This window comes from Tupaia chinensis, unplaced genomic scaffold, assembly GCF_000334495.1.
Source record: "Tupaia chinensis unplaced genomic scaffold, TupChi_1.0 Scaffold000567_1, whole genome shotgun sequence".
NCBI classification, from domain to species: domain Eukaryota; kingdom Metazoa; phylum Chordata; class Mammalia; order Scandentia; family Tupaiidae; genus Tupaia; species Tupaia belangeri.
The window spans coordinates 1584233-1602785 of NW_006160080.1; the positions used below are offsets into that span (position 1 = coordinate 1584233).

The 18553-nt window shown below is 38.3% G+C and overlaps 1 protein-coding gene across 16 annotated transcripts in view; it reads left to right on the forward strand.

Moving 5' to 3' along the window:
- Positions 1–16586, forward strand: part of REPS2 (RALBP1 associated Eps domain containing 2) — a 183111-nt gene extending 166525 nt beyond the window's left edge. For all 16 annotated transcript variants that reach the window (XM_006157965.3, XM_014591378.2, XM_027775465.1 and 13 more), the window contains 2 exons: positions 2920–3025; positions 12190–16586. In XM_006157965.3, the coding sequence (XP_006158027.1) occupies positions 2920–3025; positions 12190–12258 (175 nt within the window). In that variant the 3' untranslated portion in view covers positions 12259–16586. The remainder of the gene's footprint in view (positions 1–2919; positions 3026–12189) is intronic.
- Positions 16587–18553: the final 1967 nt, after the last annotated feature.

Consider the following 18553-nt stretch of genomic DNA (forward strand, 5'->3'; position numbering starts at 1 on the left):
GGGAAACTGTTATAGGCTGGTGTACACAGCATGGTGGTAGTTCAAGGATGGAGGGCATCCTGTTCTGAGCTACCTCTTTTATTTAACTTTTTATTTTGAAGAAATTACAGATTAATAGAAAGTTCTGGAAATAGTACAAAGAAAGTATTGTATATCCTTCGTGTGGTTCTTCCTAATGCTTATATTCTACCTTACTATAGTAGAAAACAAAAACCAGGAGATGGTCGTCGGGACAGCATGTGTGTAGAGTTGTATGCCATTTCATCACATATGTAGATTTTTGTAACTACTACCACTGTCATCAAGATACAGAAGTCCTCTTCATCCTGCTATTGAGATTGAGATTTTTAAAAAATTTCAGTTATTACACTTTTCGGTTATAAAATTCCACTCAATTCTCTCAGATCTCAGATTTCTTTGATGAGATTTTTCAATTTTAAAAAATTTTTTAAAGATGTGATTGCAATTGTCCATTGAAGCATTTTTGTAATGATGGAATTAAAATCCTAGTTAGGTAATTCTACATCTGTGTTATTCAGATGTTAGCATAAGTTGACTGTCTTTTCTCATTCAAGTTGAGATTTCCTGTTTCTTTGTATAATGAATGATTTCTTACTATATCCTAGACATGTGGGGGGTCTTACAATAGATCGTGAAACTTTGGCTCCTATGACATTGCACCAGTGGGGAAAGTGGGATGCTACTCTGTTTCTGCCAGGTGGGAATAGAAGTCCAGTTACCATACATGGCCTCCATTTACACTCTCAGGGATGAAGGAGTACCTTGTTACTGCCGGATGAGGTTGGTAGTTCAGGCTCTGCAGTATGCCTCCACTGATACCACCTAGCTGGGATGGGGAGAGGTGCGTGGTTCCTGCCCCTCATATGGCTTCCACAGTGAAAAGAGGCCTCTTTTCCACCAGAAGATAGTAAAAACTCTAGCTTCCTACTCAGCAGTTTCTGACATTACCCTGGTGGGAAAGGGATGCTTCATTAGAGGTACCCAGTGGTAGAAATCTAGTCTTCCCTTGACCTTGGCTGATGAGGGTGTGATTGAGTGCCATAGTTTTTTGGTAGTGTTTGGTTGCAGACAGGTGGTTTACGTCTACAAGTTTTCTATATCGCTTAGTTATCCCTTTCCAGGCCTTTGGCTAGAGAAGGCAGAATTTTGGCAGGGGGATTTATTTGTTTATCCCATTCATACGTTGCTGAGTTCTCTATTATCCAGTCTAGTATATAGGAAGCAAAAGAAAACCCGTGGAACTCGCTACAGTGTATTTTCTTGAGCTGGTTTGCCTTCTCTGCCCCCATTTTTCAAAATTGTCTTATGTTTGTCTTACAGATTATGTCCAGAGTTTTTTACTGTTCTTAGTGAGAGGAATAGAGAGGAGTGTGTTTACTCTATCTTGTCCTGGAATCATAAATCCACAGTTTTTAAAAAGCTGCTTTTGAAGCCTTGTCTCTAACTCTAAATGGATGAAAAAATTAATATTTAACTCTAAACTTGCTGGAGAAGAGGTTATGCCTTTTACAGATTATCAGAGTGGCTAGCAGATATATTCTGTATATTCTGCAAAATTCAGTCAAGTTCAGTTGCTCTGGCAACTGAAGAACCCATCTACCAGTGATTGCAAATATGGTTGTTTTTCTAGGAGACCCCTTTGGCTCTAAGAACTCAGTATTCTTGCTGAGGCTAAAAGATTGTAAGTAATAACTGTGGTAACCACATTGATTTGTTATTCCAACCATGACAGTTTTTTTTGTTGTTTTTTTTTTTTTTTTTGTAGAGGATTTTGCTATAGGGTGCGTGTGCTCGCCAGAAAGACAGAGAATGACAGAGAGACAGAAGGCAAGAAACCACCCCCCAGGGGAATGATGGCCATGCCACAATCCCTTCTCCTTCATTCTCCTCTTGGGATCTTGGGCACACATGCACACGCACCCGGTGTGAGTTTAAGCCACCGAGTCCGGGACTTGAACCGCGGTTGACTACATGGGAGTCCAGCGACATAGCCATTACACTAAGTGCCAGTCCCCCAATCATGATAGTTTTGAGATGTAAAAAGGATACTAACAGTTTCTATGGCCAGCGAATGAGTAAAGTAAGACTGACAGTCACCATAGTTAAACCTGTTCGGTGAGTTTACTGTTGAGTTAATTCGGAAATCCTGGATTAAAATATTCTGTGTTTTTCTCAAATGTCACAGATATATACTGGTGCATGTGTACATGCAGACACACATGCACATGCACTCTCGGGCATTCATACCTAGCAACAAAGAAATAGGGGAGAGTTAGGCAGTGTGGCTCAGATAAGGTAAGATTTTGCTAAAGAAAATATTCTTTCCCTTAGGACTTGTCCACAGGCGCACCTTCAGGTCTTTTAAATACCATTAATGCATTAATGGGACAAAGAAATGGGGTATTATCTCTTGAATAACTTTATAGTATTATCAACTAGACTGGGGAGAAATGTACACATGTTGGAATATTCACTTTGCAAGCTAAATAATATGATTGAATGTATAAAAGAACTTGAAATAAAATTTAAAAAAATTTTAAATTAAAAAATAAATAAATATCATTAATGCTTACAAAAAAAGGACATTACGGTTAAGGTTTGTCAGAAATACTCATTTAAATGTTTTGGATTAATGGAACACAAATGTTTGAAAAGGCCTGAATCACAGCTTTTATTCAAGTTATAAAATGGGAATTATTTCAGGTGTAAATAATTAATTCCAACAACTCTGTCTAATTTAGAGTGTGTCTGTCTGCCTGCAAATATGAGAGTCAATTCTTGGAGACTTGTAATATTAACCCCTTGTTAGGTTAGTACCTCTCATGAATCAGAGTTCTGACCCATGAGAGTCCAGAACTCTTAAGTTCTTTTTACTAAAATGGTGGTACTTTTCCATAGACAATCTTCCAAGCAGAAGAAGGCAATTCAGACTGCTATCCGCAAAAATAAAGAGGCAAATGCAGTGCTGGCCCGGCTGAACAGTGAACTCCAGCAGCAGCTCAAGGTAAGAAAGGCTTCTATCTGGGTTGCCAGGTTTTCCCCTAGCTTGTGTTGTTTGAAGACTGGCTGGTAATCCCCGTGGGTAAGACTTGCCTCTTTGTCTCAAACCCCTCTGGAAGGTGGGCTTTTAGTTTTCATAAGTTGCTTCTTGCATGCTTAGAGAAGACCAGAAACTTTAATATGTGTGCTGCATATTGTGTGTGAATTAAAAAGGGAAGAGAATCTATTACAAAGGCTGTTTGAATTGTTGCCTGAAGCTTCTGGGCAAATGCTTAGTTGTTTAGATCCTCTCCAAAAGATGCCATACATATTTTAGTGAAAGGAGGTGGCCCTGGTGCGATCAAAGGCCAACCCTCTCCCCTGGTATCTTGTAAATGGCTCCATCTCACCTTCTCAGGGACATTAGCCCGTCCTTATCACCAATCTCTCCTATATGTATTGGTTTCTCAGGGCTGCCATAATAAAGTACTACAAATTTGGTGGGTTAAAATAAATTAAAATAAAAGAAATTTATTCTTTCATGACTCAGGAAGCTAGAAGTCTGAAATCAACATACTCTCTGAAAAGCTCTAGAGGAAAATCCTTCTTACATCTCAGCTTCTGGTAGTTGCTGGCAGTCCTTGTCATTCCTTAGGTTGTAGACTCAGTATGCCAGTTTCTGCCTCCATTCTCACATGGCATTCTTCCTGTGGCACTGTGTCTGCATCCAAATTCCTCTTCTGTATCCTCTTATAAGAATACTTGTCATTGGACCAGGGTCCATCCTAAAGTAGCATGACCTCATCTTACATCTGCAGAGATGCTATTTGTGAATAAGTTCTTACAGGTGCTGGGGCTAGGACTGACCATATCTTCTGGAGGGGCATGATTCTACCCACTACATCCCCTGATTCTTCATTGTTCATTCTCCATCCACACATAAACTTTGTCCAGCACCACTGACCAATCATTGCCCCATTTCTCTGGTCATTCTTCTTTGCAAGTTTATTAGGAGTAGTTTTTCTTCTCTGTTTTTACTCTCTCGGTGGTTTTCTCACCCTGCCACTCCAGTGTGGCTTTGCTCTCCTTTACCCATGTCCAACCCTCTTATAACCAACTCCAATGGGCCTGTTTCAATATTACTCACACTTTCAGGAGAATTCTGCACAACTGATCATTCCGCCTTTGAAATTACTTTTCTGACAGGCCTTTGAGATACCCTGCTTTTCTGTTTTTTCTTCTACCTCACTGGCTCTTGCTCCTTAGCCTTCTCTGCCTTCTTTTCCTTCTCTGATAGATCTCTTTTATACATACCTCTACCTTTGCCCCAATATTATGAAAAAATTTTTTTTTGAGAGGTTTTTTCGCTATAGGGCGCGTGCGCTCGCCAGACAGACAGAGAGAGACATAGAGACAGAAAGCGAGAAATCACCCCCCAGGGGGGGTGGTCACGCCGCAATCCCTTCTCCTCCATTCTCCTCTCGGGATCTTGGGCACGTACGCACACGCGCCTGGCGTGAGTTTTAAGCCACCGGGTCCGGGACGTGAACCGTGGTCGACTACCGGGACGCGACCCACGGTCGACTACGTGGGAGTCCAGCGACATAGCCATTACGCTAACTGCTGGTTCCCAATATTATGAAAATTTTGAAACATACTGGAAAGTCGAAAGAATCTTACAGTGATGTAGTTTTTATCATCTGTCACTGATGAATAATTATATTGATCACTTTTCCTTGTTATTATTTACATTTCATATACTTTATTTTATTAAGTGTCTTTTCAAATATTTTGACCACTTTTTAAATTGAGTTTTTAGTCTTTGGTGTTAAGTTGTAGGCAGATGCTTTTTAAGTGTCTTCATTACCAGTCATTTGTCAAATATGTGTTTTGGGAATTGTTTCTTCTAGTCTTTGTTTCTTTCTTTTCTTTTTCTTCTTTTTTTTGAGAGTTTTTGTTGTTGTTGTTGTTGTTTTTTGCTATAGGGTGTGTGCGCTCACCAGACAAAGAGAGACAGAGAGACAGAAAGCGAGAAATTACCCCCCAGGGGGGATGACCATGCCACAATCCCTTCTCCTCCATTCTCCTCTTGGGATCTTGGGCACACACGCACACATGCCCAGCGTGAGTTTAAGCCACTGGGTCTGGGACTCGAACCGTGGTTGACTACATGGGAGTCCAGCAACATAGCCATTATGCTAACTGCTGGTCTCTCTAGTCTTTGTTTTGCTTCTTCTTCTTCTTCTTCTTTTTTTAAACTGTATCTTGTCATGAGCAGAAGTTTTTTATTTTGAAGTCTAAATTTATTATTTTTTCTTTTATGGTTAGTACTTTCTTCCTATATAAGGAAATTGCCTACCTCCAAATTATAAGGATATTCTCCTATTTTCTTTTAAGGGCTTTATTGTTTTAACTTTTATGTTTAAGATTATGATAAATTTTGTATTCAGTTTTGTTTATGGTTCAGAATTAGGGTCAAAGTTCATTTTTCCCCCCATTTCGATGTCTAGTTAATGCCAGCAGCATATGTTTAAGATTTTTCTTTTTCCCTTTGATTACTTTGGTACCCTTGTCAAAAATCTATTGAGCACACAGTGTAGGTTTATTCCTGGGTTCTTACTCTGTTCCATTAATCTATTTGTTAATCGTTATGCCAGTGCCACATAGTCTTGGTTACTGTTGACTTATGCTAAGTCTTGAAATTGGGTAATATAAAATTTTTCTACCTGCTATTATTTTTCAAGATTCCACTGGATTATCCTAGGCACTTTGTTTTGTATAAATTTTCCAATTTTGTTGGGTCAGTTTCAACAACATAGCTCTCTAGGATTATGACTGGATTTGCACTGAATATATAGATCAGTTTAGAGACAGTCAACATCTAAATGATGTTGAGTCTGCCAGTCTTCAAACAGTACATTTCTAAAATTCCACTCATTGGTTCTGAATTTTGAGTATCTAAGCCTTACATATCTTTTGTTAAATTTCTTTCCAATCTGTGTGTGTATATGCACATGACACACTGTTGTAAATTGAATTGTTTTGTAAAATTTCATTTTCTAATTGAGTTTATAAGGGTCATAGACTATAAGGTCACCACACACACAAATCAGTCATATTCTCGTATACAAGCAATGAGTAATTGGTAATGGAATTAAAAAAGATTTCACAATAGCTTATGCCCTCCCCCAAATGAAATACTTAGGTATATATCTGTCAAAGTACACACAGGATTTATATGTTGAAAAACTGCAAAATGCTGCCAAAAGAAATCCAAGAAGAGCTAAATAATTAAAGGCACATACCTTGTTCACAGATTTGGAAGATTCAACATAATAGAGATAAAATTTTTCTCCAAAGTTTTCTGTAGATTTATTGCAATACCAATTAAAAAAAAAGGAATTTTGTGAGTATAGACAAAATGATCTAAAAGCTTATATGTAAGGGCCAAGGGACTGGAATTGTTAAAACAAATTTGAAAAGGAAGAAGTAAGTTGGAGGAATTATTTTACTATCAAGCTTCGGTAACCAAGATAGTGTGGTATTGACAGAGGGACTGATGCATAGGTCAGTTAAGTAGGATAGAAAGTCCTAAAATAACCCCATGGATACAGCTATTTGATTTTTGAGTCACAGATGTAAATGTAAAACATAAAGCTACAACACTTCTGAAGGAAAACAGGAAAAAACTTCATGATCTGTTAGTAGAAATGACACCAAAAGCATGGTCTATAACAGAAAAGCATTTAATAAATTGGACTTCATAAAAATTAATTTTTTTGCTTTGCCAAAAATGCTATCAAGAAACTTAAGAGACAAGCTACACATTTGGAGAAAATGTTTGCACACCAACTTATATCTCAATGATATATTTTAAAAAACCTCTTAACACTCGATAGTAAGAAATCTCAAAATTCATGCAATTAAAAAGTGGGTAGAGGACTTGAGCAGACATTTTACCAAAAAGGATATAAGGATAGCAAATGAACACATGAGAAGAAACTCAACGTCATTAGCCACTAGGGAAATGCAAATTTTAATCATGATTATATACCACTACATCCATATTAGAATTTCCAGAAGAGAAAATAATGATACCAACAAGTGTTGGCAACTAGAACCCTCACATACTGGTACTGGGAATGCAAAATATGTACCACCACTCTGGAAAATCATTCAGCAGTTTCTTATTAGGATCCAGCAGATCTTAATCCTTAGTGAAATGAAAACTTATGTTCACTCAAAAATCTGTACAAGAATATTTATAGCAGTTTTATTTATGATGGCCAAAACCCGGAAGCAACCCAAATGTCCTTCAAAAGATGAATGGATAAACTGGAGTACATTCACACAGTGGAATAGTACTCAGCAGTAAACAGGAATGATCCACACAACTTGTATGAAACCTAGAGAGACATTATGCTGAATGAGACAAGTCAGTATCAAAATGTTATGTACTATGTGATTCCTTTTAATTTGATATTTTTGAAAAGGCAAAATGATGGTGATGGAAAGCAGATCAAGGGTTGTCAGCGGTTATGCCTGAGGTGAGAGTTTGTGTATGCATAAGCACCAGGAAGCTTTTATTTATTTTTTTTTTACTTTTTTTTTTTTAATTAAAGGTGTTTGCCATAGGGTGTGTGAACTCACCAGAGAGAGACAGAGAGAGAAAGAGCGAGGGAAAAAAGAAATCAACTCCCAGAAGGGATGGCCACACTGAAATCCCTTCTCTTCCATTCTCCTCCTGGGATTTTGGGCACACAGGTACATGGGCCGGCATGAATCTTAAGCCACCAGATCTGGAACTCAACCTACCATCTGCCCTGTGGGAGTCTAGCGCCTTAACCACTACAACTACATGGTGGCCCTGCACCAGGAAGTTTTTTGGATTGATAGAACTATAATATGTCCTGTTTGTGGAGGTGGTTACACAAATCTATACATGTCTTGAAATTCATAGAACTATACACTGAAAACAATAATCAATCTTACCCTCTGATAATTTAAAAAATAAAAAGATTGTTAATGTCAGAATTCATTCTGTTTTAGAAAACTTTGTATGTGACCTTGTTTTTGCTTGGTTTAGTTTTGGATTTCCTTTCTTTTCCCTCTGCCTTGGAGTAGATCAGTTTCATCCATTATTTTGTATACCTATTGAGTTATTTTACCTTGGAAACCCATATTCTTTGGTTCTTGGAGTTTTCTTGATTTTCATTATTATTATTTCCTCTCTGATGTTCCCCACCCCCATTTCCCTGTTCTCCCTCACTGTCCCTCTTAGTTTTGTTCTCTACTTTCCTCATATTTTTCTTTTCTTTCCTACTTTTTCCACTTTTGTCTATTTCCAGAGACTTACTTAATTTTGAAATATAAATCTCCTATTGTCTGGTAACTTTTTTTTTGCTCTCTGATTGTTTATTTTTGATGATATCCTGTTCTTATTTCATTATTATAACATCTTCTCTGAATGGTAATTTTTTTCCTCTTCTTCAATAGTTGCCTTTTCTGTTGTATCATATGTATATCCTCTGAGATGATTTTCTTCAATATCTGATGGCCTTTCTTTGCTCATATGTAAGAGTAAGATGAAAATACTGATTGGAAGGAAGTTCATATGATGTTGAGGAGGGTCTGTCAACTTGGAGCTTCACTCTCCAGCTTAGTAGTTGGGGATACCCCCCTTCCAAAGGTTGTATCATTGGCTCTTTCATCTTGGTCTCGTTTGAGTCTCCTTTTGATTTCCTTCATGGAGGGAAAGACCTGCTTATATGTAGCAAGAGAATTCTGGGTGTCAGCATCTAGGATATTCATTTACTCATCTATCGTGTCTTCAACTGTGGTTATTTCTTGCTATTCTAGATACTTGCCATTTTATCTTTTCAAGAAATAAACCTTCAGTGTTTTGCCCTGGTGGCAGAAAAGATAATGGGAACCTACTTCTGAAACAGACTTTCAACCAGTACTTGTTTTAGCCAATCCCCTTTCTAACATTTACTCCTACTTTCACAGGAATGTGTTGCTGCCAATTTGAGTCTTTCAGGGATTCTCCTATGTAAAATCAGATTGGTTCTTGACTTTTCCTCTATGCTTAGCTTATGATTCAGTTTTCTTTACTTGATCTGTATAAGTGGGAAAGTTCTAGGTCCAGTGAACAGAAGTCTAGAGGATCATCAAAACAAACCAAGCCAGTTTACAGGTCCAGAACCCCTTTAATGAAGGGACATTTGGGTCTCCCTTAAGGAAGGGCACCTACAATGTAGCCAAAAATTTAGTTAATCTTCTTCCTACCTACAGCCATTTGCAATGGTGACTGTGCTCCTGGGGAAGGGAAATAGTCAGACTTTTGGAGGATTATTGGACACTGGTTCTGAGCAGATACTAATTCCAGGAGACCTAAAGTATCACTATGGTCTGCCAGTCAAAGTAGGGTCTCATGGCGGTCAGGTGATTAATGGAGTTTTACCTCAGACCCATCTCACAGTAGGCCCAGAGGGTTATTTTCCCAGCTCTGGAATGCACACTTAAAATAGGCATATTCAACAGCTGGCAGAATTCCCACATCTGTTTTCCAAGCCATTTACCATTCATCAGTTTGCCTTTCAGCTGACAAATTTGATTTCTATCAGCTCTTCCCTTTTGTTTTCCTTGTCTTGTGGGTCTATGACTTTATTTTTTTTTAATTGTGATTTCTGGTTTACAAATAGTCCATGTATAACTTTATGAGATATGGTATAGTTTTTAAGGTACACATATAGTGTATAATAATTAAATCAAGGATATTCACATATTCATCTTCTGCAGCATTGAACATTACATTGTGTTGTGCACATGTGATAGTAGTTCTACTAGTTTGTTAGTAGTAACTTTTTTTTTCTTTTTTTTTTATTGCTATAGGGAGCATGTAACTTGCCAGAAAAAATAAAGAGAGAGAGAGAGATAGGTAGACATACAGAAAGCATCCCTAAATGGGGCATTGTAACTCCGCAATCCCTTTTCCTCTATTTCTCTATCCTGTCAGGACTTGGGGCATGTATGCACATGTGCCTAATGTGTTTTTCAAGCTACCGGAGCTGGAATTCAAACTGTGGTCAATCATCTGGGGTCCGACTTTCTATGCACAATACTTAAGTACTATGCTGTGGGGGTGACCCTATGACTTTAAAAAGTTGCTTTATTTATTTATTTATTTTAGTGGAGTCCCAAGAGGGAGTGAGTATCATACCTATGGTCAATCTTCTGTCCACGGGCTAGTGAAACCTAAGCTTATGTTTCAAGCCCTACTTCTATTTCCTCTGAGCTCTAGACATGCGTGTATGACGTCTTACTCAACTTTCTCCTTGGATATCTAATATACAATAATGGTATCTCAGATACCATTCCCAGCCTTCTTGAGATGCTGGACAGTTCTTATCTAATCTTCTTGTTCTCAATTAATGCCATTACGCAGTTCTAGATTCAAATTATATCCAGAATCCATCCCCTTCTTTCCATCTTTATGGCTACTACCCTGATGAAAGCGTTTCACTTTTCACCTGGGTCCATACAGTAACTGGCCAGTTGCTTCCCTGCTTCCACTTTTACTCTGCTATGATCCTCTGTCCACACAGTAGCCAGCGAGAACATTGAGTTATAAATTGGGTCATGTCTCTTCTCTGATTAGAAGCCCTCAGTTCCATCTTCCCAAATACTTTGAATAAAACCCACACTCTTCTGCCCACAAGGCCCTGTATTCTCTGGCTCCTGCTTAAATTTCTGACTTCATCTTTCGCCAATGTCTTCATTGCTCCTTTGACTCTGGTCACACAAGCCTTTTTATTCATCATATTCACCAAGCTCATTCCCTCCCTGAGGGCCTTTGCGGTTACTATCTGCTGCTCCCCCTCTCAAATATCCTTTGTCTGTATCTTCATATGGCTCACTCTTCACTTCATTTAAGTCTCTGATTCAATAGCATCACCTCCATCAAGCCTCCCCGATCCCCGATCTCCCTATCGCCTTTCTTCTCTCTGTTACTCTCTTATTTATAATACCATCTTAATAATACCATCTCATTTGTTTCCTTATGGAAACTTCTTACTCATTAACTTTATTGTATTGCTCTAGCCATTTGAATGTCAGCCCTGTGAGGGCATCGATCTGATCTGCCTTTCTTTGCTGATACCATCACTGCTCGAGCATGATGTGGTCTAAAGCCAAAGACTCCTGGATGGGTGGATAGAGTTCTCTAGTGACTACTAGCATGTTGATTATTCTGTAGCCTTCATACAGAATTCGTTCCCATCTTAACTGATTCTATTTAAAAATGCCTTTATGTGTCCCCTCTCTCCCTGCCAAAAGATCTATTTTAGTCTGAAAATGTGAAGTCCCACATAGCAGATTGCTGATGTTCTCTTCTGCCTTTCACCCAGAAGTCACACCTTAAACCATATTTTGTGCAGGAGTTAGATGAGAGTTTGATGGATGGATATCTAGTGTACCTTTTCATCCTTCAGACCTGACTGAGTGCAGTGCTGGATTAGAAGCCAAAGATTATAGCCAAATATTTAGTCTTGATGCCTCACCTCTCAGTATTGGGTGTCTGCCTTTGCTTTCTAATGTCTCCCAACCAGTCTTTTAGTTTTTAATGTATTTCTCTACCTGTTACTGATTCTGTTAAAATAGTATGAAACTAAGGTGGAGTGATGGAAGGAGATTGGTCAGTTTCATTTCATCATCTTCAGCAAGTTGAGAGATTAGGAAATTTGGAAGCCCCCTTTCTCTGGTCACCAGCTTTAAGTCTGATGCCTTCTGGTCCACATGTCCCTTTCTATAAGAGTTTATTTCTTCTGCAAAAGAGAGAAACATACAGAGAGAGAGAGAAAAAAAGAGACAGAGACAGCACCCTCAACAGGGTCTTAATGCTGTGATTCTCCCCAGCTTCAGCCAGCACCAGATTACGCACACATGCCTGCCTGGCATATTCAAGAACATCTATGGATTTGAACCCAGAACTTTCCCATGTGGGTCAGCCTCCCGGACTTTATACAGTTTTACTGCTACACCATTATCCGACCCCATTTGTTCTCGTGTTATACAACACTTACGTGTTTGTGGGTCCAGTTATACATTTTCTTTTAATATGTGAGAAAGTAGGGACAAACCCAGGAACTGACTCTTTTGGTTTTTTTCTCTCTGTTTTGTATAACTTAGGAGGTTCATCAAGAACGGATTGCATTGGAAAACCAACTGGAACAACTTCGTCCAGTCACTGTGTTGTGACCCCCAGGGTTCAAGTGACAAAGAATGACCTTGTCTGCCAAGATCTTTCTTTTGAATGTTTGATACCAACTACTTGTCATAGATGTCTGACTGTGTCAAATGCCCTGAGCAGCAGAATATAAAACCATATGACCTTTCCTCTTGTACTTTACTTGTACATTTTATTGTGGTAGAAAAAATACTTCAGCTGATTATCACACTTCAATCTGTAATTATCAGTGTAATTTACCTCTCATTCTTAAGTCCTTTCTCAAGGTGGTAGATGCTGTTCCTAGCCCCCAAAATCAGTCTTTTAGCAAATAAAAAGAATTTAGAGCATTATTTATTTAAAAAATTGTGATTTGTACAAGACCCTATAACCAAATACCTTCAGGATGCTTGTTTTATTTTTTTAATGTATATCACATACAGTAGGTTCTTTTCCTGAATAATTGGGATTCCAACTGGATAGTATTTGGCATGATAATAATAAAAACAAAAGCTCAAATAAAATGAAAGCATCAGATTTAGACTGGCATGGTGCCCTCCCCCACCATATGCCAAAAGTCACTTCTCTAGTGCCATTTTGATATTACATCTAGATATAAATAATACATGACTATGGTTTTCTATTAGTGTCAAAGACTTATTGGGTCTTTACACCTCTGTAAAGTGGAGGTTTTGACAATGAGCTGTTTAACTTGGCCCAGCTAGGCCATCAACACTGATAACTCAGTCCTTTCATGTAAATTTTCGGGCAAGAGCAATCTTCTTTAACTTCCTTGCCTGATCAAATTAAATAAATACTTGCCAGCTCTTTACTTTTATCCTGCATGGGATAACATATCTGTAAATGCATGAGTTTAGAAACCACCTATCAAATATGAAAGGCTGATGAGACTGTTCGGATTGATAAACATTTGTTTTTTGAACCCGGGCATCCAAACTGGGGAAAAGGGGGAAGTGATTGCTACCAACCATCCAACGATCTCTGGTAGTTATTTTTGTCTGTATTTTCACCTGAATTGTGAGTATATGGACTTTTAAGAAATAATGAATGAAAGTGGTTCTCATACTGGTTATACACCTATTTTCATCTCTGTGAAGTGTACCTTTGGGATGTAATTGGTTTGTGTCAGGTGATGTAAAACAATAAACTCAAATAGCAGAAGCCTATATCCTGTAGAAAGTCAGGTAGCCACTGCTTTTGAAAGCCCCAGGTGAAAGGGAGAATTGACTGACCCTGCAGGGTCACAGGGTCACCAGGTCGCTGATCCTCACAGGGCATGCTATCTCTAACAGCCTTCTGAGAAGACTAATACTAAGAAAAGATGTCTCTTGTGCATTTTACTAATTTACCTATTCTTAGGATAGTGGAATAAGGTGGGCCTAGGGTCGTTTTTGAAGTGATTTTTCTTTTTTTTGATAGGCTTGCAATACGTGGGATTAAGCCTTTGATTTCAGTGAGCTGAGAAAAACTAGGCATTTATTTAATGCTTCCTTATTCCATTGGCAAGCTTTAGCAACAGCTTAACGGCAAAAAAGAAAGGCTCAAAGAAATGATGTCTTTCCAAAGAAAAACAAATTGTTGAATCTGTTCCATGCATATTTAAGAATTTGAATTGATTTGGTTTCATGGTTTTCGAAAGTTCTTCATTTCCTTTTTGATTCCCCATTTGGCTTTTTTTTTTTTTTTCCTTCATTTTTCGTGGGCAAAGTTGGGAGTAAGTTTAAACATTTCCTAAGATTATGAATGGGTCAGTGCAAATTTTTAGGTAACCCCTTTTCCCACATTCTGAAATCTAGGTCTGCAACAGATTTTATAAACAGTGTTCTTATTGCAGACATTTCAGAGTGTGTTTGGCTTTTGGTACATTCACTCCAGGAAAGACTAGCATATGCACTTTATCTCATAATCTTCCAGTACACATGCACTTACTCGAGGTAGCACTTCATATCCACGGACCAGACACGTACACTGAGGAATACTCGTTTATACAGTGCATTTTAAAATGTGGACATGCTCCCACCCTCCCCCATGAAGTCAGTGCCAGAATGAACTAAATCAGGAGGTTGAGATTTTATTTAGTTGGTTTGGTTTTCATTAAAGGATAAAACTTGCATTGGATAATCCAAGCCCCCCAAGTTTCATCGTCTTTAGGCTTTAAAGTCTTTCAGTCCTTAAAAACAATAGTTTAAGATAGGCATTGCATTTCAGCACACATCAATAGTATCTGTACCTAGTCTTCTTGACTGGACATAGGTGTGACCACAGTTTATTAGTTGCTTAAAAAGAGATTTTGAAAAAGCAATGGAATGTTTTTTTGTGTGTACACAAACACACACACACACAACACACACACACAATGGTGTTACATAACCAGTGCTTATCCTCTATTTCTCTGTTTTCATAGGATATGCACTTTTAATATAGGATCATATTGCCTGATAACATTTCTGTGAACATATAATGTGACTTGTAGGAAGACTGGATTATTGAAATCACCATTATACCTCTTCTCTAAAACAACTCCAAAATTAGACTTGCTTATGGGCAGAATTCCTCAGAAGGTCAATGTTGCCTCCCCCCATGGGAGTTTAACTGCTTTGTTCACTGTTAGAGATCTGCAGTCCCAAGATGAAAGCACAGTAGGAGCAGAGAGAAAGCTTATTCAGTCCTTCAGTACCTCTGGCATGTGGTATATTGCTTTTGCCACCTCCATATCTAGCAGACATGAAATGAGACCACAGGTAGCTATCTGGAATGGATGTGTATATTGTAATCAAGGTAGATATTTGCTTTAGTAGGAAGGATCTAACTGCTTTACAAATATTAGACAAGTTCTTGGGCCTGATTGGGAGAGGAGGCAACTTGGCTGGAGCCCAGCTGGAGCCATCATACTATCACTGACGAATAGAAAATCCAAGCTGGGAAGCACTGGTACACCCTATGATATGATTTAGTATATCACAGCAACCAGTTCTTCCTATGTTATTTAACAAATTTGGTGTAGGAACAGCATGTCCTGGCCTAAGGGTCAAGAGGAGATAGTGGTGAAATTGGGGTACTAGCCTGATTTGATGGATTCCAATTTAGGTCCTCTACCCTCTATCAATATTGAAAATAGATTAGAAGGGCTTTTTTTTTTTTCCTACTCACCATGTTGAATTGTATTGACTTAACTAGTCTTCAAATATGAAAACCCATTTTAAGGGTTTTTTAATCTAAGAAATTTCTCTTGGATTGAAATGAAAAATAAAATCTGAAGGAAAAGAACATGGTTGAACTTTCATGATGCAATAAGTTACTCTGAGTTTCTTGGCAGAATTCTTGACAGCTGTTGCTTTGAATGGCTTCCCTTCCCATATTTCTCATGGAAGTTCCTTTTTAAATAGACTACTGTGATTGAAATGAACTCAATGTGTAGTAAATTATAGTTCTCTTCAATATATCTTCAGTTACTACTTACTTGAGTCACAAATGTTCAATTTCAGCATATTTTAGGGTGAGTAATCAAAAACATGAATTTTCCTTTGATTTCCTACCAATGTCTGAGCTATCATAAAGCATTCTTCTCTTTAGATGTGATTTTATTCTATGATCTGTTTCTAAATGATATTTGTCTGATTCGTAAGTGGTCTCACAGCCATAGTAATAATAGATGTGTCCCCGGGAGATCAAGAGGCTAATATGTGGTATCAATGTGTTTCTTACAATTAAGGCAGACGTTTGCCAATGTCTTCTAAGCAGTGGTTGGAAAGATCTCAATTGCAGCATAACACCTTAGATGTAAAAACATTTGTTCAACAAAAACTAGAATCACACTTCTGTTATCACACCACACTAGTTATCACCAAGGGAACATGATTTTTAAAATACATAAAACAGAATTTTACATATCATAGCAACCAGTTCCTCCCATGTTATTTAACAAGTAGAGCTAAGTAGATTGTGGTTTGAACATTATAAATGTATGCAATATGAAATAAAAGTTAAGAGATCTTTTCCCCTCTCTAGTTAAATAGAATACTAGTAAATTTGGCGTCTCTTTCCAACTGGTTTACTCTGTTTCAAGTGTGCTCTTTTAAAATGCTGATTTCATAGGATCAGTTGAATTTATACTTTAGTTATGGGTGTTTTATTATGGTTTTCTGCTTTATTTTTCATTGTGGTTCAAGTTCCTGGTAAGAAATGAGGAAGTCCTTGGCTGGCATAACTTGCTCCTCCTTTGGCACAGGCTAAGAGAGATTGCCTAGCAATACTGACAGGGTGATGGTTGCTGGCAATCTGAATGTGCACATTGCTCAGTGAACCACCCTACTGTGCCTGTTTGTAAGGAGAAATACATCTAGTTATGTGAACCCTTCAGGAGTAGCCCCCAAGAGCAGCATACATGGAAGGCCAGTCTTTAGAAGCAATGCAAGCAGGGGCCAGCAGGTGGTGTGGTGGTTAAGGTGCTGGATTCCCACATAGCTGACCTCTATTCGAGTCCCAGACCTGGTGGCTTGAAAAATCACAACAATGTTAAGTGTTAAAAGAAAAAAAATTTTTTAAAAAAAGCAATGCAAGCAGATTTTTTTTCTTTTCTTTTTTTTTTATTTTTTAAAGATATTTTTGCTATAAGGTGTGTGTGCTCACTGGAGAGACAGGGAGAAAAAGAAAGCGAGAAATCACCCCCCAGGAGTATGGCCATGCTTCAGCTTCAATTCCTTCTCTTCCATTCTCGGTATCTTGGGCACAAACACACATGCACCCGCATGAGTTTTAAGCCACGGGGCCCGGGACTTGAACCATGGTTGACCACATGGGAGTCCAGCAATGTAACCATTATGCCATCTGCTGGTTCTGCAAGTAGATTCATAAGAGCTACCACCTCCAAAAATAGACTTTTGGAGGCTGCCTTACAAAAGGGTCCTGAAACAGCCAGTCAGTTAGTGTGAGCAGACGTCCCAGCCACACAGTTGCTTTTGGGCTTGTATTGTTATTTTCTACGTTTACTAACACATGTCATGATAAAGGAATCTTTCTTAGGCATTTCAGGGTTTCAATGGATAGGACTTGTAGTGACATAAGCCTTATTCTGCTATCAACAATTGAGGAATGCTTATTTTTCATGCTTTGTGGATCCTCCCGTCTCACTGTAAGCTAATTTCATGGCTATGGGAGTTTGGAGAAATTGGGTTTATGACTCTAAAGACCAGAGGATACCAGACTTTTAGAAGGCTTTAGCTGGCATTTGGGGACTATGATAAGGACACCTTCAGATACCAGTTCTGCCCTAAAGCACTCTGTTGGACAACAAGATTCAGTCCTAAGACTCCTTCAGGGAGCTCTGCCCTGGAACTGGACCAGTTGATGCAATAGCCCCATTGCGTGAAGATTGGGATCAACTGAGTTATGTTATTTTTGTTTCAAGGCAACTTGTGTAGAAGCTTCAACTGCACCCATCCTGGGAACCAGGTATATATCCTTTTCTTTAGCACTGCCGTTCTTTTTGTCTTCAGCACAAATAAGATATTCAAGTGACCCCCAGGCAAGAAGAGCCATTTTAGTTTTCATAGTCATTGGCCAAGAGAGATAATAAGCTGATGGTCTATTTTAACCTCAAAAGTAAAAATGTATATTTTTTCACTACAGGTACATTGAACAGTAAAAAGAAAAAAAAAGTAACATTAAAGTATATATTTGATGCCTTCTGTCGTTTCATGGTAATGTGCTAACAAGTTGTGCTCATATCTTACTCAGCCAGAGTCTCATTCATTTGCTTAGCATTGAAAACATTGTGTATGTTGACCTTAAATAAATCCCTGAGCGTGTCCTATATTTGAATTGTGACTTGTGGACTCAAGCTAACTTTACTGCCTCTTTTTCACACCTGTTGAAGTCTGTGAAGAACATAGTAGGTTAAGTATCTCCAATTTTGGAAAAAGTACATGATGTGAAATTGGGGTGCTATGTTAAAAATAAATGTATGATAACCAGGTGTGGCTTTTATGGAGTCTTGGTGTCAATATATTGTGGTTTACATTTGGTTTTGTGAGCATTTAATGCAGGAGATGTGAAAAGGAGTTGGATGTTTTCCTAATACGTCAAAGTGGGAGATTTGATTATTCTCACCTTCTGGTGATCTGATACAGGTCCTTAAATTTCTGTACATGGTAAGCACTTGGCAGTTATGGTTATGTGCATTTTAAAGAACCACTGAATTGAAAACTTGTCTTAATGCAGGGCCAGGTTATTTACTCAATCTTGGCGTTTTTATTCAAAACTGTTTTAATCATGGAGTGAGACTGATGGAGAGGGATCAGGAAGAGT